This window comes from Coregonus clupeaformis, unplaced genomic scaffold, assembly GCF_020615455.1.
Source record: "Coregonus clupeaformis isolate EN_2021a unplaced genomic scaffold, ASM2061545v1 scaf0731, whole genome shotgun sequence".
Lineage (NCBI taxonomy): Eukaryota > Metazoa > Chordata > Actinopteri > Salmoniformes > Salmonidae > Coregonus > Coregonus clupeaformis.
In genome coordinates, this window is record NW_025534186.1 from 105,901 (window position 1) to 132,362 (window position 26,462).

General features: G+C 46.6%; 1 protein-coding gene across 1 annotated transcript in view; it reads right to left on the bottom strand.

Moving 5' to 3' along the window:
• LOC121585375 (protein capicua homolog) overlaps positions 1-25,254 on the bottom strand; it is a 52,346-nt gene extending 27,092 nt beyond the window's left edge. Inside the window, 4 exon segments of the mRNA XM_045216516.1 lie at positions 14,660-15,697; positions 15,700-16,813; positions 16,994-18,714; positions 24,759-25,254. Of these exon segments, the coding sequence (XP_045072451.1) occupies positions 14,660-15,697; positions 15,700-16,813; positions 16,994-18,529 (3,688 nt within the window). The 5' untranslated portion in view covers positions 18,530-18,714; positions 24,759-25,254.
• Between the last annotated feature and the right edge of the window lie 1,208 nt (positions 25,255-26,462).

Sequence of the window (26,462 nt, forward strand, 5' to 3'; positions counted from 1 at the left end):
CGCCTGCAGCAGGTCACTTCGCGCGCGTCCACTCCTGTCCGTCAGCTCCGCAGGTATTTGTAGTAGGAAAGTCCTCGTATCATAACATCTCCTCACTTTAGCTCAACTCTCATCCCCACGATTTCTCCTCTGGCTTCGTCTGGCCCTTTCTTTCTTTTTCCCTCCCCTCTTCCTCTTGTTGTAAACTAGGCTGCCCCTCTCGCTCTTTCAGTGTGTCAACCTCGCCCAACCGTGCCCCGCCCCTTTCTCTACATCTACGCTCCGACATTGGTCAAGGCAGCCACCTGTCATCCCGCCACCGTGACCGCTGATTGGTTCAAATATGCACTGGAATGTCAGTCATATGTAAATCAAACTCGGTCAGTCACTGGTCGCTGCAATGAAATGGAGCTCCTAAATATTAACAAATATAAAATTGGGACATGACTTCGTATTGGCTGTTATGTTATTCAATCCCACCGTGACGTATCTGGAATTCATTTATTGGCTACAAGTTGCCGAACCTGACTCATACCGCAATAATTACTTTACATAATCCCGCCCATGTCCCATCCCCATTGGTCTATTTTAGGTAGTATGGTAGATTGATTGCAGAGCCAGCAAATCGAACAGAGACACTCGGATGGAGGACTACAAATCGCTTGACACAAGTTTAGATAAGGTCCCTCTCACCAAAAATAGTAAAAAAAAAACGACATGCAGTACCGACTACGTCCATCTGCATAGGGGGCGCTCTAGAAATCAAACTCTTTGAATTGTAGCTGTAAAGCTGTTTCCACTAGATAGCACAGCCACAAAGTCAAAATTGGCTATATGGTAAAAATTCATGAAAACAAACATTTGCTTTTTGGTCTTAATTTAAGGTTAAGGTTAGGCAAGGTTAGCAGAGAGGTTAAAGTGGAAATGACAGTGTTTTAACTACTTTGCAGATATGAAACAAACAGACAATCATATCAGCTAAAAATATCAAATTCCCAGTTTATGCTACAAAACCAACGTTTATAAAGGGTTTTAAAAATTGCTTCTATTTGACTCAACATTCCATGACGTACACTAAGGCATTGTTGGCAGAATAGATGGATGCAGTTCAATGCATGATTCATATAATTCACTAATACACTTCTTCGTAGTCCATAAAATATTGCTATCAGGTTGTAAATCACAACTGACCTGCTACATTGTTTGCTGCGTCCATTCGGGAAGCACTGTTTTAGTTTCAATGACTCAATATTTTGGACAAAAACGGACGAATGTAACTCAGGCTGGGAATGTCAATACAATCAGACTAGCAAGGGCAATGATCACAAGTCAGCCATAACATGGCTAATAGGCTAGCATATCTATGTAGCAAGCTAAAAACACAGAGCCTAACATTAGCTAGCTAGCTAGATGCTAGGAGGATGTCATGTCATTGGAGTGACTGACTTTTTCCCCTCATATTGTTTTTCGGTGGCTATACACAGCTAGAGATGCAGGTGTCATTTGGTTAGCTAGCAAGAACTTTAACGACTGTCATCCAGTTAGCTAGCGTATCTCTTGCGTTCGCAAATTCACTCTGGCTATCTAGCTACTCTGATTTCAGAGCACTCTTGTCTGAGTGTGCCAGAGTGCAGAATAACTGATGAATTTACGAACGCACAACACACGCTGAATATGACCGGTGTCAGTAAACATAGGCAAAAAAAGTTATAGTTAGTCACAAACACACTAGATAACATGTAAACAGCCTAATGAGCTCTGCTATGGCGAGTAAAATGTTGAGGTGTTCTCTCATTTGTGTCTGGAAGTAGCTAGCTAGTAAGCTAGCCAACTTTAGCCAGTTAGCTTGGGTTCTTGGTTGGGACAAGCATGCATTGGCAGGCAAGCTGCAGAAGGACGAGTAGGCTACAATTCCCCATCGTTTATCAGTGCAATTTTGACGGTCAACTAGCTGAAAAAGTTTGAGAGTGTTTATCTAATATTAGATTTTAGCACATCTTGCTCTGGCTAGCATTAGTTGATGATCTTGTTGTTGATGTGCATAACTGAGGGAGAGAGAGCATACATTTCATGGTTGTTTGATAAATAGGACTGTAAAGTTTCCAAATGTAAGAGGACTCCTGTGGTATTTGCAGAAATCCATTCAGGTGTATATTGTGGCTTTTGGCGAATGCGTTCTAATGCTTTAAAGTCGCACTGTTGCAACTGCCTGTAAACACACAGTCCAGTTCAAAGTGAATGATGGCAGGTCTGTGTGGCAAATGGCTTGTTTGCATAAAGGCCTACTGTAGCTCTGATTGGCTATGGCGCACCGGTCTGCGTAGACTCCGGTCCGGATTGACTGACCTTCATGTCTTAAAGTAATGATGGACTGTCGTTTTTCTTTGCTTATTTTAGCTGTTCTTGCCATAATATGGACTTGGTATTTTACCAAATAGGGCTATATTCTGTATACCACCCCTACCTTGTCACAACACAACTGATTGGTTCAAACGCATTAAGAAGGAAAGAAATTCCACAAATTAACTTAACAAGGCACACCTGTTAATTGAAATGCATTCCAGGTGACTACCTCATGAAGCTGGTTGAGAGAATGCCAAGAGTGTGCAAAGCTGTCATCAAGGCAAAGGGTGGCTACTTTGAAGAATCTCAAATATAAAATATATTTTGATTTGTTTAACACTTTTTTGGTTACTACATGATTCCATATGTGTTATTTCATAGTTTTGATGTCTTCACTATTGGTCTACCATGTATAAAATAGTAAAAATAAAGAAAAACCCTTGAATGAGTAGGTGTGTCCAAACTTTTGACTGGTACTGTATGTTTTTATTAGGTTTTATTTTACTGCAGTGTCTATTAATTGTCCAAACGCACGGCCGCTTTCCCACTCTATATTGCTATAGAATTTTCACAACTGTCTTACTATACGTTGTTCCCAAACATTGTATTAATTTATGAAAACGTGAAAATGACCATATCTATGTGCTCGCTTAGAATTTTTTTGGGAACAACGTATAGTTGTGTTTAAAAAGTGTAATATTCTTCCTGGGGGTGTATATGAACATAATTTTTGTATATGCTTTCATGTTGCTAAAATGCTGTCAGTTCCACTTTAAGGTTAAGGTTAGGTTTAAAATCAAATTTTTAAGAAGATAAATGGTAGAAACTCTCCCGAGTGGCGCAGTGGTCTAAGGCACTGCATCGCAGTGCTAGCTGTGCCACTAGAGATCCTGGTTCAAATCCAGGCTCTGTCGTAGCCGGCCGCGACCGGGAGACCCATGGGGCGGCGCACATTTGTCCCAGCGTCATCCAGGTAGGGGAGGGAATGGCCGGCAGGGATGTAGCTCAGTTGGTAGAGTATGGCGTTTGCAACGCCAGGGTTGTGGGTTCGATTCCCACAGGGGGCTAGTATGAAAAAATAAATAAAATAATGTATGCACTCACTAACTGTAAGTCGCTCTGGATAAGAGCGTCTGCTAAATGACTAAAATGTAAAACATTTGTATTTATTTAATGTTATTAAGAAAAAAAATTAAATAGACTTTGTGGCTGTGGTAAGTAGTGATGCCCCAGTGAAGCCTGTGAGACCACACTACCTGTATCTTTGGGGTTTTTGTTATTAAATGCATGAATATTTCCAGACAATGCCCTTCCACATTCTAGGAATCATGTAATTTATCCTCTGAGGCCGTAGGGTTATTACAGTGTAATAACATCAATCAGTCATCTAGCATCATCTAATGTAGCCTACTCTGTGATGGAATAACTGCTGCTCAGTGCTCAGCCATGTGTTTTATGACTCAGCAGTGCATACACACACACACCATGTGACTGAATTACAGGAATGCTAAAAAGAGACTGAGTATTTGTGATGAGTAATTAGCATCATTAGAGAAGCTTAGAGGATCCAACGCTAGTGTCTCTTTTCCAACTAGATTACTATTCTACTACTTCTTCAACTAATTGCGCCACTACCATTGTGTTTTAAATAGTGGCAGTACAGGCAGCAGCAGCAGTTCTACATAATGGTGGTCATGAACATTATAAGTAGTAGAAGTAGCCTAATGGTTGTGGAATGATGAAATACAGTTTCACCACCACAAAAGCAGATAGTTGGACTGTTATTCCCTCTATTACAACATGTTATTGAACCACATATGTACGCGCTGACTACACATACACACACTACTAACACGCATGCATGGTTGGCACACACACTGGCATGTAAACTGAGTGGTAAATTATTTAGTTGTTTGTGGAGCGTTTCTCTCAGTTTCGGTGTCATTAGTCAGAGACGGAGAGGGGAGGCGAGCAATGATGTCATTTTCCACCATTAAAAAGCCCATTCAATCCCAGAAAATTAATTTTCAAATGTTTCCATAGCGCAGCTTAACCTCCCCCAGACTGACTTTTAAATGTGTGTGTATATGTTGAGCACACACATCATGCACTCACACAACACGCACACACGCTTTCTGACAGATACAAGCACACAAGCGTGTACACACACATGCACGCCTGTGCATACGTACGTAGTCACACTTACACACTAACCAGGACTGAGAAAATTAGTGGTGGAGGTTTTTGAAACAGGGAAAAATGGGTGGGAATGGAAAAGAGGGAGGCGAAGTATCAGTGTAAAAATAGACTAACAGTCATTCTGTGTAGAGGGGAGGAGAGAGGGAGGAGGGGGAGAGGGAAAACAGAACTTCTCTTATGGGAGGAAGGGTGGAGAGGCCAGATATGGGGGAGATTGATCACAAAGGCACGTTGAGGCGTGCGCGCGCACACACGGTGCAGCGAGTGCAAACATACAAATCAACGACTAAGGGCACTGACTGCAACTCATATTACTGGATAAAAGGTTGCCTAGAGATGTCTACCATTAATTTATCACTAAAAACGGCTGCTAATAGAAAACTCATAACACACGCAAACATACACACATTATGACAAACTGTTGGCACAGTACATCGACACACAATTCTCCCTTACAGCTGCAAATGCATACTTCATAACACACACACTATTTGTCATAGTTTAGACTGTATCTAATACCCTCCAGCACAGTGTAAAAAAATCTAACTAGTCTGTTCACCTGTCAATCAGACACAAATACAATAGCGGGAGGGTCTAATCTCCCTCTTCTAGCCAGTCATCTCGCAGGGAACTTTGGGAGCCAGCCAATAAGGTCACAGCGAGCGCCACTAGCTCAGATCAGGCAGATGCTATTGTCATAGTAAACAACTTATATTAACCATTCCAGAACCACTACTGAAATACGACAGACATACAGTATCTGCTCTCAGCTACTGTCAACAGCATCCTACCTTTTTGCTTAAATGAAAAATGCAGGATTTTTTTATTTAAATATTAACTTTATCAACATTTAAATGGCAGTTGAAACAGCCTTATTCTTTGAAGTGTTCTAAGCTGTCATTCACTGTGATGTCCATTCTCCTGGGATTATCTCTCCAGTCTCTCTGAGGGAGTCGCTTCTGTCATGGGAATGCCCAAGCCTGTGGCATTAAGCGAAGGGTTCAACTAATGGGCATTAGATCTGACCCTGATGAAAAAAGTGAGAGATTACAGCTTTAAAAGTGCCCTGAGCTCTGACCATGTCAATACATATAATGAACAAAAATATAAATGCAACATGCAACAATTTCAAAGATATGACTGAGTTACAGTTCATATGAGGCAATCAGTCAATTGAAATAAATTCATTAGGCCTTAATCTATGGATTTCACTTGACTGGGAATTACAGATATGCATCTGTTGGCAAAGCCCATTATGCACCTGGCATAAGGTAAGTCTGAATACCAACTACTGAGAAGTGCGTAGGAAAGCCGTCCGTAGGAAAGGCATACATTTCCTATGTCTGAATCAGGCCCACAGGGATGATATAAAAAGACTGCATGGGGGCTTTAAACATATGCAAGTTATACAAGAGGCATTTTGTTATGTAGGCTATGTGACACACATTTATGTTTGGTAGGAAAGAATGTCGGGTAGCAGCAAATGAAACAGCATGCTGGTGAATACATATCACAGAACAACCGGGCAGGAAATACAAGAGATTTTCAATAGACATTCAAGCCAGTAAATTGATTAGGATAGACTAAACCTAGTATTATGGGATCACGTGGGCTGAATACTCCTCTAGCTCTGAGAGACAAAATAGATCACCATGCAGACTGGACTGAACAGTGACAAACCACTAGCCCTCAGGACAAAATGAAAGGACATGGAGAGGAGAGTGTTGAATTGAAAGGGAGAAAATCTAGAAAGCGAGAGACCCCCTCAGCTAAGCTTAACGATCTCCGCTCCCTCTCCTGTCTCTGATTGGTGGAGCTCTACACTGTATCTGTGTAGGAGTTTGTTCTCATCAATCCAAAAGCTACATATTGAGAGACTGTATAATACTCGGTGTCTATCGGAATATCTTCACACTGTATGAGGTGTGTATCTATGCTGCGGGTGTGTCTGTGCGTTTATGTCCAGTTTCTCTGTGGGTGTTTCCTGTTCTCTGACAAGAGGCTCCACGTGAAGACCCCAACTTTCCGCCCTCTCCAACACCCACCCTTCTGACTCCCACTCTCACCTGGCATCACATATAGGGGCACGCCACAGTCTATCTCTCTCTCCTTTCTCCCGCCCACTTTCTCCCACTCCCCAAATCCATCTCTCCCCCCTCTCTCTCCTTCCTCCTACCAATCATTTGCTCTATCCAATTATAACTCGATTCGCCACCCTCCACAGTTACCATGGTAACAGTCATGTTGGGCACAGGTCCACATGTCACTTGTGGAGACAAACAGCCCCCTGAACCCACCACAACACACATGCCTCTGTGTCTTCCCTAGAGACAGAGCGTTATGATGTCATCTATTCGTGCGTAATCAAATCATGGAATTCGGCTTCTGTAACTAAGCAGAACTAGTGTGCGTCATGTCAATCTGAAGCTTTCCTGAGACCATGAGCTATGTGTGTGATCCAGCATGCCCAGACAAATCATGGACATGGGTACAAGAGATGCTCAGTGTTCTTCGGGACACACATATCCACCAGCGACAGTTGAGCTCTTTATCGTCTGTTATTTTCAGACACAGGACACATGCGCACTAACAATGAGCATTATCCTGTACCAGAGCAAAGTCCTTATCCTGTTCCAACTCCCTAGCCACTGATCTAGGATCAGCTCAACATTGCCAAACCTTAACCATTATATGGGGGAACACACCAAACTGACTCCAGATCAGCGTCTAGGTGCACCGTCCGCTGTCCCTGTTCCGTAGCTGAAATGTAATGTGTGTGTTAATCCACCTGGGGGCAGTATGAGCCAGCAGATTAAGCACCAACAGACGGACCACGCCATGCCAGACAGCCTGGGAAAACACTGGAGCAGGAGAGAGAGGAGAGCGGGAAGAGGAGAGATGTTCAACCTTCCTAAAATAAAAACTCCTCTCCTGAAGTAAAGCTAAGTCTAACTTAGGTCAGAGAGCACCTGTACTTCAGAGGAACATTCTAAATGTACTTTTTAGACCCCCCCCAGAATGTTTAATGAAGTACAATAGTGACGCATAAACCTGTCGTTGTGTATTTGACTATATATACATGGTAATATAACTATCACGATATGAATGAGTGTTAGTCTATCCAGATGTGTGGTAGAGTCTGTTGCCATGGTCTGGGAGCCAGTGCGGGGCTTTAAGTGTTACGTAAAGGGGGTGGGGTGGGGGGGGGGATGTTATTCCCGGGTATCTGTATCCGGGTAGACCAGGATGGCGAGAGCGAGCGGAGGAGAGGAGGAGACTGCAGTGTGATGGAGTGAAGGGTTAACATGGAGAATGGTGCTTTATGTGGTTTCAGACAGGCAGAGAGAGGAAAGGGGACGAGACGGTCTCAGGTTGCTTTTCCTGTGTTAGGTGTGTGTGTATAAGTGCCCTGTGTTAGGTGTGTGTGTATAAGTGCCCTGTGTTAGGTGTGTGTGTATAAGTGCCCTGTGTTAGGTGTGTGTGTATAAGTGCCCTGTGTTAGGTGTGTGTGTATAAGTGCCCTGTGTTAGGTGTGTGTGTATAAGTGCCCTGTGTTAGGTGTGTGTGTATAAGTGCCCTGTGTTAGGTGTGTGTGTATAAGTGCCCTGTGTTAGGTGTGTGTGTATAAGTGCCCTGTGTTAGGTGTGTGTGTATAAGTGCCCTGTGTTAGGTGTGTGTGTATAAGTGCCCTGTGTTAGGTGTGTGTGTGTATAAGTGAGTGCCCTGTGTTAGGTGTGTGTGTGTGCGTGGCCGGCCCCGGTGGTGTGTGTGTGTGTGTGTGTGCCCAGAGTCGGGTGTCTCTGTGTGTGCCCGCCCGGTGTTGGGTAGGTGTGTGTGAAGGTGCTAAGCCCAGTCGGACTGGCCGTGAAGCACTGACCATCCAGATTTCACCTCATAATCACAGAGAAAGCTGGAGTTTCCATCACAAATCTGTTTTCCATTTGGCTCTGTGAGAAACTAACGGGGTCTACTAACACAGGGCTGAGAGGTATCATTTGGTTCTAATAGACTCTGTATGCAGCATGCACCAACCACATGCATGGTTCTAACCTCAATACAAAAGGTTCATTCATGCTACATACAGTAGGTTCGTATTTCAGAAAGTAACGGCATAACCTTGTTAGACAGGGCCTGGCCAGATCTAGGCTACTGCTGTTGGTGGTCACATAGCCTAACTAGAATGACAAGTGAAACCGTTGCTATGAATTATTTCGAGAATAAAGTCAGATTCTGAAATAAAAATGTTAGAGTAGGCGTGTGAAAATGGGAATGTAATGTATAGGCCTAAGATGTTTGTATCACAGTGTACTATTTATGCTTCCATGTTGTTCCACATCATGTACAGCAAATTGCCCTTAGGAAGTAATAAAGCCTGAGAGAAACAGTTGCTATGACTTTGTGTGATGTGTATTTAATGCTGGGTTCTGTGGTAACGTTCACAGTACAAACTTGGAAATAAAGATTTGACCCCGAGCACTTCAACGTCAAATACAAATCAATTTAGAGAGGAACATCATATTTTCCTGAGTCATTTCTGTCTTGCGTTCATGTTCAAATGTTAACTAAAATGTCAGAGAAACCAAAAGAGGCAGCGCTGTGTGTTTCCAGTTCCACTGACTGCGAAGGAAAGGGGAACGGCGTAGCTCCAGCTTCTATTTGTACTGCATGTTGTGTGCGTGCACGTCAGTGTATGGGAGTGTTTGCTTTGTTGCCATGGCAACAGACGTTTTGGCACGTACGCATCATTTCCGGCTTTCAATGATTGATGCATGGTTGCGCACACACACACACACACTCTACTTACAATGCATCACGCACATATGACATACTTTTCCCTTTTCCTCTTTCATCCTCTCTCTCCCGCCACCTCATCCTTTTCTCACGTAGTCTCTCAATGATTCTATCAATTTTACAGCACTACCCTCTGCTCTGACATTGACCCTCTTGCTCCCTTTGTAAAATGAACTTTGAGTTACAAACACACACACACGCACAGTCCCTGAATCCATAGTTCCGTCGGAGTTTGAGAGTGGTTACATTTCCCAGCCCCATCCCTCAGCTCACCAAACCGTGTGGCGGGGATACTGTTAGGCTGAAACATAAATCCCAGATTGTGGCTTTAAAGTGTGTGTGATGATAATAAACATGAATAAATGGAACATTCTATTGGAGGAGTGGAAACAGGGAAGGAAGCTGCTGAAAACTCATTCCTCTGTCTCACCTCCCTTCTCTAACGGAGTTCAATCTAATTTCCCCGACTCACTCCTCCTCCCTTCTCTCTCACATATCACCTCTAGCCGAAGCTGGAGTTCTACCAACTAACTCAATAGTACAGCCATTCAGTAGAGAATGAGGGTGGGGGGGGGCTGGAATCATCTTATAAGTGACCTGCCCAGTGTGAAAGTATGTGATGTTATAAAATATACACTGCTCAAAAAAATAAAGGGAACACTTAAACAACACAATGTAACTCCAAGTCAATCACACTTCTGTGAAATCAAACTGTCCACTTAGGAAGCAACACTGATTGACAATAAATTTCACATGCTGTTGTGCAAATGGAATAGACAACAGGTGGAAATTATAGGCAATTAGCAAGACACCCCCAATAAAGGACTGGTTTTGCAGGTGGTGACCACAGACCACTTCTCAGTTCCTATGCTTCCTGGCTGATGTTTTGGTTACTTTTGAATGCTGGCGGTGCTTTCACTCTAGTGGTAGCATGAGACGGAGTCTACAACCCACACAAGTGGCTCAGGTAGTGAAGCCGTGGAGAACGTTCTGCTGCCTGCAACATCCTCCAGCATGACTGGTTTGGCGGTGGGTCAGTCATGGTGTGGGGTGGCATTTCTTTGGGGGGCCGCACAGCCCTCCATGTGCTCGCCAGAGGTAGCCTGACTGCCATTAGGTACCGAGATGAGATCCTCAGACCCCTTGTGAGACCATATGCTGGTGCGGTTGGCCCTGGGTTCCTCCTAATGCAAGACAATGCTAGACCTCATGTGGCTGGAGTGTGTCAGCAGTTCCTGCAAGAGGAAGGCATTGATGCTATGGACTGGCCCGCCCGTTCCCCAGACCTGAATCCAATTGAGCACATCTGGGACATCATGTCTCGCTCCATCCACCAACGCCACGTTGCACCACAGACTGTCCAGGAGTTGGTGGATGCTTTAGTCCAGGTCTGGGAGGAGATCCCTCAGGAGACCATCCGCCACCTCATCAGGAGCATGCCCAGGTGTTGTAGGGAGGTCATACAGGCACGTGGAGGACACACACACTACTGAGCCTCATTTTGACTTGTTTTAAGGACATTACATCAAAGTTGGATCAGCCTGTAGTGTGGTTTTCCACTTTAATTTTGAGGGTGACTCCAAATCCAGACCTCCATGGGTTGATACATTTGATTTCCATTGATAATTTTTGTGTGATTTTGTTGTCAGCACATTCAACTATGTAAAGAAAAAAGTATTTAATAAGATTATTTAATTCATTCAGATCTAGGATGTGTTATTTTAGTGTTCCCTTTATTTTTTTGAGCAGTGTATATATATATATATATATATATATAAACACAACATGTAAAGTGTTGGTCCCATGTTTCATGAGCTGAAATAAAAGATCCCAGAGATTTTCCATACACGCAAAAATATTATTTCTCTCAAATTTGGTGCCCAAATTTGTTTACATCCCTGTTAGTGAGCATTTCTGCTTTGCCAAGATAATCCATCCACCTGACAGTTGTGGCATATCAAGAAGCTGATTAAACAGCATGATCATTACACAGGTGCACCTTGTGCTGGGGACAATAAAAGGCCACTCTAAAATGTAAAGTTTTGTCACACAACGCAATGCCACAGATGTCTCAAGTGTTGAGGGAGTGTGCAATTGTCATGCTGACTGCAGGAATGTCCACCAGAGCTGTTGCCAGATAATTTAATGTTAATTTCTCTACCATAAGCCGCCTCGTTTTAGAGAATTTGGCAGTACGTCCAACCGGCCTCACAACTGCAGACCACGTGTAACCATGTCAGCCCAGGAACTCCTCACCCGGCTTCTTCACCTGTGGGATCGTCTGAGACCAGCCACCCGGCCAGCTGATGATACTGAGGAGTATTTCTGTCTGTAATAAAGCCCTTTTGTGGGTGGGCCTGGCTCCCAAGTGCCCACCCAGGCCCACCCATGGCTGCACCCCTGCCCAGTCATGTGAAATCCATAGATTAGGGCCTCATTTATTTATTTCAATTGACTGATTTCCTTCTATGAACTGTAACTCAGTAAAGTCGTTGAAATTGTTGCATGTTGCGTTTATATTTTGTTCAGTATATAATGTCACTTTTATCTGCAATATGTTAGGCTATTTGTTATGTGTGTGTAGCAGTATTGCAGAGGCCTGTTCGTATGTGTAATTTACACTCAAAGCTTATCGTAACTACACAGTAAGCATACACACTTCTCCCTAGTTTCTTTCTGACAACCACACGCACAAACAACAACTCACCCTCTTTCTCTCAAGAGAGAGAAAACACCCACATACACGTGTCTCGCAAAGACAGACAAATAGCTAGACCTACAATACATACAGTCACACACACACACTGAATACAACAGGCCATCTAAATGAAACACACACTGAATACAACAGGCCATCTAAATGAAACACACACACTGAATACAACAGGCCGTCTAAATGAAACACACACACTGAATACAACAGGCCGTCTAAATGAAACACACACACTGAATACAACAGGCCATCTAAATGAAACACACTGAATACAACAGGCCATCTAAATGAAACACACACACTGAATACAACAACAGGCCGTCTAAATGAAACACACACACTGAATACAACAACAGGCCATCTAAATGAAACACACACACTGAATACAACAACAGGCCATCTAAATGAAACACACACACTGAATACAACAACAGGCCATCTAAATGAAACACACACACTGAATACAACAGGCCGTCTAAATGAAACACCACTGCTCCAGTGCAGATAGAGAAATGTTGATTCATTGTTTATTGATCACACACACACACACACACACACACACACACACACACACACATAGAGAGAAAGAGAGAGCCCACACAGGAGCTTGACCCACAGTGGATTCTTTACACACCCACATGCACTCTGGCACTGTAATGTGCGCACTCAAACACACACAACTCTAAAATGGACGAGCCCAACGCAACTCACTCAAAAATACCTCCCAGACCTTATTTTACCCCTTCATACTAGGCCAGACACACACACACACACACAGACAAACACACAGACATACACGCTCAAATGCTCACACACACACAATACATCATTGATAAGTGAACAACATCCCCGAGCCGACTAGGTGAAAAATCTGTCGATGTGCCCTTGAGCAAGGCACTTAACCCTAATTGCTCATGTAAGTCGCTCTGGATAAGAGCGTCTGCTAAATGACTAAAATGTAAAGTGGCGTGAGTAGATAATAGCCTCTGGGGAAAGGCAGCTAACCAAACCATCCCTCCATCTCTTTAGACACACAACACACACTGACCCACCTCTGGTTCTCCTGTGGGATTAACCCCTGTCAATAATGCCCTATTGTTTATTAGAGGAACTGACACACACACCAGAGTGGTAGAACTGACCGTACTAGTAGCCTACATACAGTATCCTAACTGGGACTGTACCCCTTCTTACAGTCAGATGGCACTGCAGAGATGGGACTACACTCACACACACAATCCTGAGAGGATTCATGTCGGTAGTATTCTCTCAAAGACAAAACCCCAAATGTCATTCATCCTCCAATCCTCTCTTTCAGAGGCCTTCCCCACTCTCTATCTAAACCCAGTCTCAAACGATGATGACACACACACGCAGCGAGAGATGGTGGAAACGGTCCGTATGTGGCCTACATTACATCCAGTATAGCTTGTATTTTATACCCACATAAACACAATTTCTTAAAACTTAACTGATTTCCCTACTTTGACTCAACAGTCACTGACCAGCCCTTCCTTGTTACTGTCAGTGCTATCCGGGATCCTTCGGACATCCATAACCGAACCCTAAACTTGATCCCTACCCTAACCCTAACCCTAACCTTAACTATTTTAAAATGTCAATTGGTTAGGGACGTTCCAAGGATCCCGGATAGCACGGATCGTAAGCCCTTATGAGCAGACCAGACATCCCAGTACCCTCCCTTCACTAAATCCATGTCACTAAACTCATTCTGTTTTTTGACGATGGAAATTAACTGCCCAGAGTTCAATCCCTGTTCCGTAAATGTGAATTTGGTGGAAAATGAAACTAGGTAACCATTGTCATGCTGCTGCTGCTACAACAAACAGTGCATTCACGTTTCAAAAGCTCTTCCATTTCACAATGCCAACCTAGGCCCCGCCTGGAGTTAAACACAATAATCAAAGCATAGTAGTCACATTAAATAATCATAACATTATAATCATAGCATCTCTCACCCCCCTGCATCCCTACCCCATCTCATCCCTACCCCCGTTCCTCTACCCCATCTCATCCTTCCCCCGTTCCTCTACCCCATCTCATCCTTCCCCCGTTCCTCTACCCCATCTCATCCTTCCCCCGTTCCTCTACCCCATCTCATCCTTCCCCCGTTCCTCTACCCCATCTCATCCTTCCCCCGTTCCTCTACCCCATCTCATCCTTCCCCCGTTCCTCTACCCCATCTCATCCCTACCCCTGTTCCTCTACCCCATCTCATCCTTCCCCCCGTTCCTCTACCCCATCTCACCCCTACCCCTGTTCCTCTACCCCATCTCATCCTTCCCCCGTTCCTCTACCCCATCTCATCCCTACCCCTGTTCCTCTACCCCATCTCATCCCTACCCCTGTTCCTCTACCCCATCTCACCCCTACCCCTGTTCGTCTACCCCATCTCACCCCTACCCCTGTTCCTCTACCCCATCTCACCCCTACCCCTGTTCCTCTACCCCATCTCATCCCTACCCCTGTTCCTCTACCCCATCTCACCCCTACCCCTGTTCCTCTACCCCATCTCACCCCTACCCCTGTTCCTCTACCCCATCTCATCCCTACCCCTGTTCCTCTACCCCATCTCATCCCTTCATGTCCAGGCTGTCTCACAGTGTGTCTCACCTGTCCCGGGGCGTCCAATTATGATTTCTTTGCATGGTGTGGGGTGCAGGTTCTCTGCAGGCAGTATGAGGGGCAGCAGGGCTGTAGGAGAGGGGTGACAGGCCACTGGCTGCTGGACCTCCCCCCCAAACGAGCCTGTCCTCTCCATCCTACCCCCCCCTCCCCCTGGGCTGGCTGGGTTGGTCAGGGGGGGTCCCGAAGAGGGGGGCGTGGTGGAGATGGAGATGCAAGCCAGAGTGGGGTAACCGGGGGTGACGGAGGTCAGGGAGGGCGGGGTGGATGACACCAGCACCAGGGTGGGGGTGGGGCTCTGGAGGAGGACGGTGCCGTTGGTTGCCGCAGCAGCAGCATTGATGGGTACAGGGACTTGGAGAGTGGAGACAAGCTGGGGGGTAACGCTGTTAAGATTCTTAGGATCACCTCCTCCCCCTCCCCCACGGCCTAATGGATGCTCTGTGAACTTGGCCAGAGGTACCTCCGGGTTCCGCACGATCACTGGAGAGTCCCGCAAGGCCTGCTGGGATGTGGGGTGGACACGGCAAGGGCCTGAGTCTGGAGGGGAGAGGGGAGTTGGGGACACCAGGAGGGGAGGGGGAGAGGTGGCGGAGGAGGAGGGGGGCCGGCTGGTTGGTGTGCTCACCCCTCGGGGATAGGAGAGGGTGGGTGTGTAAGCGTGGGTGTGTGCTGGGGTCTGGGGGGAGAGTACGGGGAATGAGGCAGGGTTCAGGTCCCCCTGCTCCAGCTCAGGTTTGGGGGGGTAGTCATGGTGGGGGTGGGAGGGGGGAGGAGGGGGAGGAGGAACGTCTGTTTTGCGTTTGCTGGGGCTCATGGGGACGGTGAAGGTCAGGTTAGTGTGGAATGAAGGCTGGACCCCTGAGGTATGCCTCTCCCTCTCTGCCCCCCCAGGGGTGCCCAGCTTGCCCCCCGTGGCACTGGGGTGTCTGTGCCTGCGAGGAGGGGGGAGGACGGAGGAGGCGGTGATGGGGGAGAAGTTGGCGGGACGGAATCCGAAGAGGGGGGAGGGTGAGGGCGAGGGGCGGGGGAGAAAGGGGACTGGTTGGAGATGGGGGAGAAGGAGGGGGTCCCAGAGTGAGAGCTGCCCAGTGACACCAGCATGGTGGCTGCCTCACACTCGTCAAAGTCAAACCTGGAGAAGTCATGGGGGAGGAGGGAGGGCAGCACCAGACGAGGGCGGGAGTCTCCTCTACTGCTGGCCTCGCTGCTGTCTCTGGACGTCTCATCCCAGTCAAACCCACGCAGGTCCGAGGGGGTGACCGTCCCCGAACTGCTCCCCCCCCCTCCTCCTCCTCTCCCCCTGTCCCTCTCTCCCCCTCCTCCACCCGCTCCCTCCATCTCTTTAGTTCTCATGGAGAGGTGGCGTGAGCAGTAGCCTCGTCTCTGGGACTCCTTCATACATCCCTCTCTAGAACAGAGGCGTCTCCACTGCTTGCCGTTGAACTTCTTGCGGATGCCGTTGGGGGTGCACACCACGTCCCCCTTCTTGTACTTCTGCAGGGCGGCCGACAGGGGGGTGCGGGAGCGCGAGGAGGAGGCTGAGGAGGAGGTTGAGGTAGACCCCCCTCCAGGGATAGGGGTGGGGATCTGGGAGGGGGTCTTGTCCAGGGGGACCGGGGTGCTCTTGGAAGGGGGTAGGTGTGGTGGGGAGGTCGTGCCCAGGGCCTCAGGGCCAGGTAAGGTGAGGGGGGACAGGTCAGAGCCCAGTGGCGTGCCCAGGCCCCGGACCACAGATAGGTGGTGGGAGGAGGGGTAGCTGTGCCTCCCGAGGAGGGGCTTGGAGAGGATGTGGCATTGCTGGGGGCCCATACTGAACCTAGACACCTCCATGTCCTCCTCTGGTGTGTGGGGCTGTTTCTGTCTCTCTCTTTCTTGTTCCCTCTCTTGTTCTCTCTCTCTGTCAGGGTAACCCTCTCCCGTGCTGGCGACAACACTGGTCGTTACCAACGAGGAGGAGGGGTGGGGGGGGACGTTTCCATAGTGATGCCCCCCCACCACCCCAGCTGGAGAGAAGCTGTGCACCAACCTCGCCCCCCCTCCAATCGGCCCACCCAGCACCATCCCAATACTCAGCTGGCACACCTCCCTCTCCACCTCCATCTCCTCCCTCTCTCTCTCCCTCTCCACCTCCCTCTCCACCTCCATCTCCTCCCTCCTCTCCCTCTCTCTCTCCCGCTCCCCCTCTGGGTGAGGCAGTTCCCAGGGGGGAGTCAGCAGCCTCAGGCTCTGTCTGGACACCCATACAGCCTGGGCCTGCGCCCTCCTCCTCTTCTCCTCCTCCATCCCTCCCTCCTCCTCCCTCCCTCCATTCTCCAGCACCTCTCTATCCTCACACAGTAGCACCCTGTAGGGGAACGCCACGGCAGGGTGGGGGTCTACCTGGGACAGCACCCCTTCTCTGTATAGCTGAGGTGTCCCCTGTTCCCCCCCATCTTGCCCCCCTCCCCCTCTGAAAGGCACACATACACGTGTCCCAATGGCCACGGAGGCCATGACGGGAGGGGGGGCGTCCAGGATGAACTCCACGCTCGTTTTCTCCCCCTCTGGGAGTGCAGTCCCCCCCTGGAAGGGGTAACAGAGTATCCCCTCCTCCCCCTGCAGCTGGATATCAGCGCTGCCCCCACTTACCCTCCGCACCACCCCAGCCCTGAACATAGGAGACAGGGGTCCATCCCTCTCTCTCTCCCTCCCGCCTTCCTCTCTGTTAAGTCTGTCTCTCCGTCGACAGCGGGCTAGAACTCTCTGGTTCTTCAGGCCTTTGGCCAGGGCATCCACCCCTGACAGACTGCCCTTTCTGTGGCTCTGGTTGGGGCTGGGGCCAGGCTGGGAGGTAGTAGCAGAGTAAGGGGGCAGGCTGCCATGGTAGGGGGCTCTAGCAGGGCTGGTACTGGGCTGGGAGTTCACCTCCAGATCGTGCTCGCTGGCTGTATCAGTGGATACGGAGCGTACTGAGTTAGGGGCCCCCTCTGCCTCTGTCTCCCCACCCTGGGGCTCTCTCGCTCTGTCCTGGGGGGCCACACTGCCATTGTTGGGCCCTATGGAGGCCCCTGTCGTCCCCTGTTCCCCCGGGCCATGGCTGTGGCTGCTAGCGGCTACATTCCTCTCCTCATTGGACACACTGGGGGCTAACGAGTGGCTGACTGAGCTGCTACTATGGCTGTTACTAATGCTGTTAGTACCACTGTTAATACCATTAATAGTAGTGTTAGTCCTACTACTGTTACTAATGGTATTATTATTGTTAGTACTACTGCTGTTGATGATGTTAATACTACTGCTAGTACTACTGTTGTTACTGCTGCTGCTGTTGTAGTTACTGTGGCTGTTGTGCATGGGGGCAGGGGTGAAGGTGAGGCTGGGCGCGTTGCTACTAGCATAGTGTTCAGCGATGTACTTCTTCTTGGGGACTCTGGCCTTGAAGGTGGCTGTTTTCCTACTGGACATGGAGGTAGGGCTGGGACTGGTAGTGGGGGTGGGGATGGTGAGGGTGTTGTTATGTGTGGTGGTGGGGGTGCTGTTAGGCCCCCCTGGTTTACCCCCAACCCCCCCTCTGTTGTCCTCGGTCTTCTCTTTATCTTCAGGTTGCCTTGGCGGCAGCTGCTCTCTAGGCCCCTCCTTCTTTGGGGTCTCGCTGCCTCTGATTGACTCCCGCTGAGAGCTGTCAGAGGTGGTTGTGGATTGTTTCTGTGGCGAGTGGGCGGGGGGCGTGGTTTGAGGCTGTCCGTCTTGGTTCTCCTTCCTGAGTTTGTTCCTGTTGTCCCTCTCTGGGGGGGTCTGTGTCACCCCTCTCTTCTTCCCCCCTTTGGCCCGTGTGGCGGGGGGAGAGCGCCCCCCCTGTTTCTTTAGTGGCTTCATCTCTTCACCTTGTCTTTTCCTTTATACTCCGTGGGGTGAGTGCTGACGGTTGCTCTGTCCTTTCTTTCTCTCCTCTTATTTTTACCCTGTTTCCTCTTCTTCTTTCTTTTTCCGGCGCCCCCTGGTCTTCCGCTCTCTTTTCCACTGCCCCTTTTTCCTTCCTTGTTCTTTCTCCCAAATTCAGACTAAAAACAGAGAGACGAGAGAGAGAGAGAGAGAGAGAGAGAGAGAGAGAGAGAGAGAGAGAAGACAGGTGGTCATTTATTATCTTCACCATCAAAATTAGCTGAGATTAGAAAATGATGTCATACCTTGAAGTGTACTGCACTGAATGACTTCACACCAACCGGCTCATAATGCTACCATTCACCTCCATGTAATCCACTAGAGTGTGTACGTGCATGTGCATGCGTGTCCTGGATATACATAAATGTTGAGTGAATTTGAGAAAGTAAAGAATGTTGATGATTTCCACTGCAGCTGATGACGATGTTTCAAAGGCCACAGCTCCTAACATTTGTGGATGAGGCTCCACTAACACACCACTAAGTAAACAGAGCTTTTAAAGCAGCATCATCATTGAGGTTAAACTAGAAACTGAATGCATATTATTTAATACATTAGCTTGGTCACTATGACTCATATGGTTTTACATCTGAGCACTGCTCTAGTATTACAAACTCATCTCTCTACACACACACACACAATCCCAGATTATGCTGTTCTATGCGACGTGTGTGTGTGTGTGTGTGTGTTCCTGGGCTCACATTAACACATCAGGCAAAAAGACACACACCAATACATGGGGCATAAACAGGTCTTATTTTAACTCCCATCAGGCAGAGGTGTTCTATGGTGGGCAGGATGAGGTCACTCACAGAGGCCGAGGGCTGATTACACACAGAGACGGCTACACACGGCAGAGAGAGCGAGGGAACAGAGGGAGAGAGGGCGAGAGAATGGAGGGAGTGAGCGATGGAACGGAGAGCGAGAGAGAGAGTGAGAGAGAGAAAAAAGAGTAAGCCAGCTGTGCAATAGGTCTGCCTTTACCATATAGAGTCATAGGGATTTTCCACACTCGTTCTAGCACACCCGACCCTACTCTCGCTTTCCCTTCTTTTTCTTTCTCTCTCTCTCTCTCTCTCTCTCTCTCTCTGTCTCCTTGTCTCTTTCTCGTACTGGCAAACACAGACACACATTTCGGCAAAAAGCTACACATTTTGAATAATCTGGCATGGCTTAATGTGCTCATATTGGGAAAATGTTTACCCTGGCACACGGTCAGGCACACTATTCAGTGTCAAAACAACATGGACAAAAACAGTCACACACACATTTCTCGGAGACAAAGTGAGGGTTAGGCTAATAGGGGAATTCTTCAACAAAGTCATTTTAAGACACACCGTGTTTTAACTGTTTGTTTGCCGATGCTAAAAACGCCTCACACACGTGCATAACCCATGCTTCCTGTTGTATACCATAACATCTTTAGTATTTAGTTTAACATCACTTCCTGTGAGGCTGTTACAAACTCCCTCAGCCTTTCTCACACTCTCAGGCCCCTGGCCGTCACATTACGGCTTTCGGCCCTTTCTCTCCCTTTGGCTAAAATAACTGGATAGCCTGATTCATTCATTAGAATGACATCTGGCCTGAAAGTAGAGCAATTATGGTTACGTTGTGAGGAAAACCTCCTGTCCCCTAGTTATGGTGAGTGTAGGGACGTTGTGAGGAAAACCTCCTGTCCCTGGTTGTGGTGAGTGTAGGGACGTGGTGAGTGTAGGCATGTGGTGAGATACGTACTGGAGGAGTCAGGGGAGGGAGCTAGTCAGGGATCTGATCTCAAGCCCCAAAAATGTGTTTGGTCATGATCATGGTTTCTAAAAATGCTCTTGGCTTCAGCTGATAAGAAAGTGGCAGGGCTCTACACTGAACTTTTTTTACAAGGAGCACCTGTGCGCCTATGTTGAAAAATGTAGTAGCACACAAAGACATTTAGAAAAAATATTTGAGGTAACAAGATGTTTTCTTTGTAGTAATGGTGCAAGCATGACGGTCATGAATCTGTGCTCAGTTTATTCTCCACTCAGGGGCTGCGGTACAGTGAAGTAATCATTGCAACAATCATCATCTGGGTGATTTTTTTCCTAGGCGCACTGGTGGTCCTACATTTTAATTCCAGGTCGCACAGCAAATTATTTAGGCGCATATGCGAGTAAAATGGTTGCACTGTATAGCCCTTAGCGTGTGTGTGTACTGTGCCGTACTGTAGGCTACATTTCATTTGTATTTTTTTCTGTTTTATTACTCCACATACTAAGAATTCAAGGTTAGTAACCATTAATCTATTCCTGGAAGCAGTGTTTTCCCTAGGATTTTTTTCAGCAGGGGAGGCAAAGTTAGCATAGCGTGGTAGTGGGCGTGGCCAATTGCACGTCTCCAACAAAAGATTTGAAAGGCCCTACTCTTGGCTGCAGAGACAAAATGTTGGTGTACTAAAGCTAGTTTCCTGCAATTTTACACATTTTGTCATGGGGCTGAATTTTTAAAAATGTTTTATAGCTAATTTCCTGCAATTCTACGTATTTTGCCATGGAGCTGAGAGAACATTTGCAGACAGTTTTAAAGCTAATTTCCTGTAATTCTACAAATGTTGCCATGGCTTATGCCGTGTTCTTATGCTATCTGAGTGACTCAAACATTATAACAAAATCAATGGCCTTGACATTTTTTGAATTTTAGATTCTCTCTAACTGTCTAGTTTTTATTGGTGATTGTTAGTTCTCAAAGATTATCTTATTTAAAAAGATATTGCTCCTTTATCTTTTCTAAATACTTTATATCTGTTTTTAGCCGTTTAAGTTTACACTGACAATGTTTAACCATCCAGATCTTTTTATATATATATATATATATATATATATATATATATAATATATAATAATATACATATATTATATATATGTATATATGGGGGCAACGATTTAGCAGCGATGGCTTGCCACTGCTAAATGAATATAGGGGAAACACTGCCTGGAAGTAGTGTGTGGTACAAGATTGAGTGTGAAGTATCAGTCCAAGGTCAGTGTGTTGATCCTGGGCATGGTTTCAGTTGAATACAGCTACAGAGAGGTCAGCAACCATCAAAGGCTAAAAGTAGTATATTTTTTATCAATCCTAAATGTTGATTTTTATTTAAGACCACAATTCCAAAGAACTGGTTGCTTTTTATGTTATTGCTCTGTCTGTCTGTCTGTCTGCGTGCTAAGTGTTACTTCTCATATGCTGCTCTGCATGTGCTTATTGTCTGTCTTGTCATTTGAAGTGTTTTTAATAACCTGCTCAGGTTATTCGACTACGGTCTAAAATTTGCTGGCTGGCTAAAGCCGAGACAGTTGATTTTGGAAAGGGGATACCTAGTCAGTTGCACAACTGAATGCATTCAACTGAAATGTGTCTTCCGCATTTAACCCAACCCCTCTGAATAAGAGAGGTGCGGGGGGGGGGGGCTGCTTTAATTGACGTCCAAGTCATCGGTGCCCGGGGGGCAGTTGTTGTTGGGGGTTAACTGCCTTGATAAAGGGCAGAACGGCAGATTTCTCCACCTTGCCAGCTCTGGGATTCGAACCAGCGGCCTTTCGGTTACTTGCCCAACGCTCTCAACTGCTAGGCTACCTGCCATCTATTAATAGGCATTGTCCCTGCAAAAATAGACTTAATAAAGTCAAAGTAACTGTCAGTATGTGCCCCACATTTTTTTTCTTTATACATTGATATGTTTTGGATTTCAGAAAAATTACTGTGAGAAATGTAAAGCATAGGCTGTTCTGGGAAAAGACAATGATTATTTACTGGCCTTGATAAAGATCAGTTGATTCTGGCTCAATCACAAAAAAGGCAATAACAGGAGATTAACCTGTTTATTACAGTACAATACAAATATAGCACAATGTAAATTGTATCATATGATTCAAGTACCATCTACTGTAGCCTACAGTGTCCCAACTAAAATACTAGGCCAATAACCAGAACCATCTAAATTCATAAATGATTCCATTCTGTATTGTGAGAGCCTCTGGCAGAACTGGCCTTAAAGGGGTTGATTGATAAACATTTAGCCCCACAGACAGGCCTAGTACTCAGAACACGATCACCCTGGAATACGAGCAGCATTGACTACACACACACATACGGTGAGCAGTCCCACACACTAACACTCAACCAGGAATTTACAGAACAGATACTGTTCAATTCTCCAATGGCCTAAGATCACACACACACACACACACACACACACTTCCAGAGTGAGGAGTAATTAATACAGACATCTAATCTCAACAGAGAGTGTAAAGACATGGGCACATATGGAGAATAAAAGCATGCTCCTGGTCCTACTACACTATCCCACAGTTATAAACTACTGCTACAATGCCATTTTTGTAAACCACTCGTGAGGAATATAGTGCAGTGCCCCACCGCACTGTGGCAGAGGGTGTGTGTGTGCCCGACTGCCCGTGTGCGGGAGCTGTGCCGCACAACAGTGTGTGTACAAAACACCATATGTTGAGTGTGGGACTTCACGTTGTCTCTACCTTGTTCGGTGCTGCACCTCTTTCACACTATATGTGCGTGTGTGTGGGGGGGGCACACTGCAGTTCGTCCCTCTCTGAAACGTATTTTATGGACGTCTGAGAGGGCGCAGGGCTGCAGTGGAGGGAACGGGATGGAGAGGAGAGCACTAAGATACACTACACCACTAACGATTAAAAGGTGTAATACCAGGGTAGTGTACTGGGTTCTCCCCCTGGGTTTACCATGGTGACAGGGCCATCCTACCCTTAAACTGGGTCACCAGGGAACACACACACACAAAACAGCATAAAATAAAATAACACACATCATACACACACACACACACACACTTGAGTAGCTCTTGTGTATGTACTCACTGTACGACGAGGGGGTGTAGTGATAGCACAATGCGACATAAATTATTTTCTTTTGACAGGGTATTTTTGGTGTAGTGAGAGGGAGAACTATAAACGAGTGTGTGAGTGTGTGAGTGAGTGAGGGCGCTACGGTGGAGAACATCAGTTCAGTTCAGTTGTGACGTAGTTAAAATACTGTCAGTTGCTATGACTGTCACTGTCCATATTATTGATGAAACAGAAATATTGAAGTTTGAAACAACCGTTAAGGACTCCAGTCAGTTATTGATCTACAGCTCTAGCATGGACCAGAGATGTCCAGTGTTGACTGGGACCCAATGGCAGGACTGCCAATGCCAAATCAATGGCAAATCAATGGCAAACTGCTCTGGTAAACTACAGGATACATTTCAAACTAGGAGGGATTTCCATATACATGCACAAATGAAGTGATGGATGCATGCATGAAAGCAGTGATGATGATACAAAATCAACGGTTTTCTATATGCATTATCTGCAATACATTGCAAATGCTGTCAGTTGTTACTGCACAGAAGTACAAGTCTGTCCACACCAATTGCAAATGTTGTTTAACTCTCTCTGAAAATATTCTACATGTCAAATGTAGAAAAGTCTATAAGGAAACTGCAGCTCAATGCAGTCAAAATGCCTGTGATAGTAGTTTAGCTGGGCAGAAAAGTGGGAGCACGGCCTGAGAGGAGCCGTTACATAGTGCCAGACAGCATACGAGCTGTTTGTCCCCGGCCTAGGTTCTGCGCTGATCCGAGCAAGTAACGTTACTAGAGCCGCTGCACTCCATACTGAACAATGTCAAAGGAGTTGAGGCTGTCTACTCAGAAGCAAACAAACACAACAGCCTGTGTCGAATGCTTAGCCCAACGAGACGGGAGTCTTTTCTACACAACGCAGCTTTGCACATCTATCTCTAACACTAAAATATATTGCAAATGTATGTGCAGTTACTTCAGGGACGGTTCATGACGCAAAAGTTTAATTCAGCGAGCTAAGCAGCACTCATTTTAAGCAGGTCACACAAATAGCTAGCTAATCTGGCTACTACTGCTCAGCAGTCGTATTAGTAGTAGTAGTAGTAGTAGTAGTAGTAGTAGTAGTAACAACAACGTCATTACAACTGCTCGGGACTGTTATAGGTAATATAGGACGTAGCGTTCTATTTGTTTACTATTTACAAACAGTCAGGACAGCAATAGTAAATCCTGGGGCTGATGCTGGGGTGTCATGTATTTGCTGCACTGGGGTGTGCAAGATGTGTCGATTACCTATTTACTGCTATGCACAAAGTCAAGTTTACTGCAACGTTGAGGTGGAGAATAGTGGTGCAAAGTTACTTGTAGCTTGCTTGCAGGTTATGCAGTTAATCCGTTGACAAAGTTCAGTGACTGTGCACCTCCACCACCTCCTATTTTCTCTCGTCCCTTCCTTGATACTTGGCGAGAAAGCTGTGTCACTCTTCTTTACACGAGATCCAGTACGGAAAACAGGGCGACCGACCGTTAACCGTTGATAGTAACTGTCGTTAGCTTGTTGGAGAAGAACATACAAGTCGGTTAGTTGTAACTCACCCAAACAGAAAAATTCAGTTGGCAATAGATACATTTACGATCCTATTTTGCAGATGAGGAAGCTTGCACGCTTGCGGGTAAAATCCCTCAGCTGGCCGTTGCTACTGTGTGGTCCGGGCTCGCACTTTAATTTCCCTCCGTAAAACATGTATTTTTCCCACAGCAACTCAAACAGGGATAAAAAAAACAAAAACCAGATCTGTGTCCCCTTTTCCACTACAGTCACAAAATGGTGAATGAACCACTAACAGCTGGCCTCTCTGACCAATCACAGATCTCTGACAGGTACAGTAGCCTACCAGCGTTGACGGTACAAAGTAAAGGGTGTGGACAGCTGTCAAGGTCCACATGACTGACACGTGTATCTGGCGAATGGCTATGGGATATTAGACCAAGCCGGTGCCTAGTCCCAAACTATACAGTATCCAATAAGGGCATTGGGAACCATAGGAACAGTGTGTGGGTGGGCCCAAGGGAGGGACCGAATTAGAGTTTAGCCAATAGAATAGCATAGGAGTCCTCCCCCCTCCAAAATAATGGGGCATGTTTACCACAACTGACAGCACAAGGGCCATCCCTGGCTAGACAGTCTACTGTGGGACTTTCCTTATGACGGAAACATCAAGGAAAAGATAGGTCGTTGATAGTGTGAGCACTTACAGAAACTACACGCTCATCCGTGATTTCTGCTAGTCTGTCAACTCCCTTTGCAGACCTGAAGGAGTGGGGAAAGTGGGATGGAGTGATTCAGAAAGAAGGGGGGGCTGAGGGGGTCCTACAAAGTTTTACTGCTCTCGAGCCCATTTCCTTGTGCAATGGTTGAGATATTCGTTTTCTTTATAATTGTTATAGTGTAAAATGTTGTGCCATTACACCGCTTTCACTCCTTTGTATCTCTCCTTTCGCTGATTACACTCCTCCTTTATTTTCTCTCAGCAACAGACCCTCACCTCGCACCCAACAGCCAATCACGGCGCTGAATTCAGCTCTCTCTGACGTCGACGATTACTCTGCCCCGCCTCTCCCATAGAAAATGAACAGGGGATCTTAGCTGACGTCACCTTTCCAACGCCTGATTGGCCAGGTGGGAGATGTCTCCCAGCCAATGGCCAAACTTAGTGGTGATGTCATCACGCATGTTGCCACCAGCTGGACCAAGGGGGCGTGGTCTGGCGTAAACTCTGCTCACCAGTGTTTACTGCAAGTACCGTAGTACGAGAGAGAGCCAGGCTGCATGGAAGAGTGGCGTGCCGAACCTCTGTAGGACTATGGCAGTCACACACAGACAGTAGGACTACGACTACATACATTGGACTACTAGCCTATTCTCAATAGCACACTGGCCGATCTTCTGAAAAAATATATGAATAACATTTTTGTAGCCTACTGTTCTGGATGTTT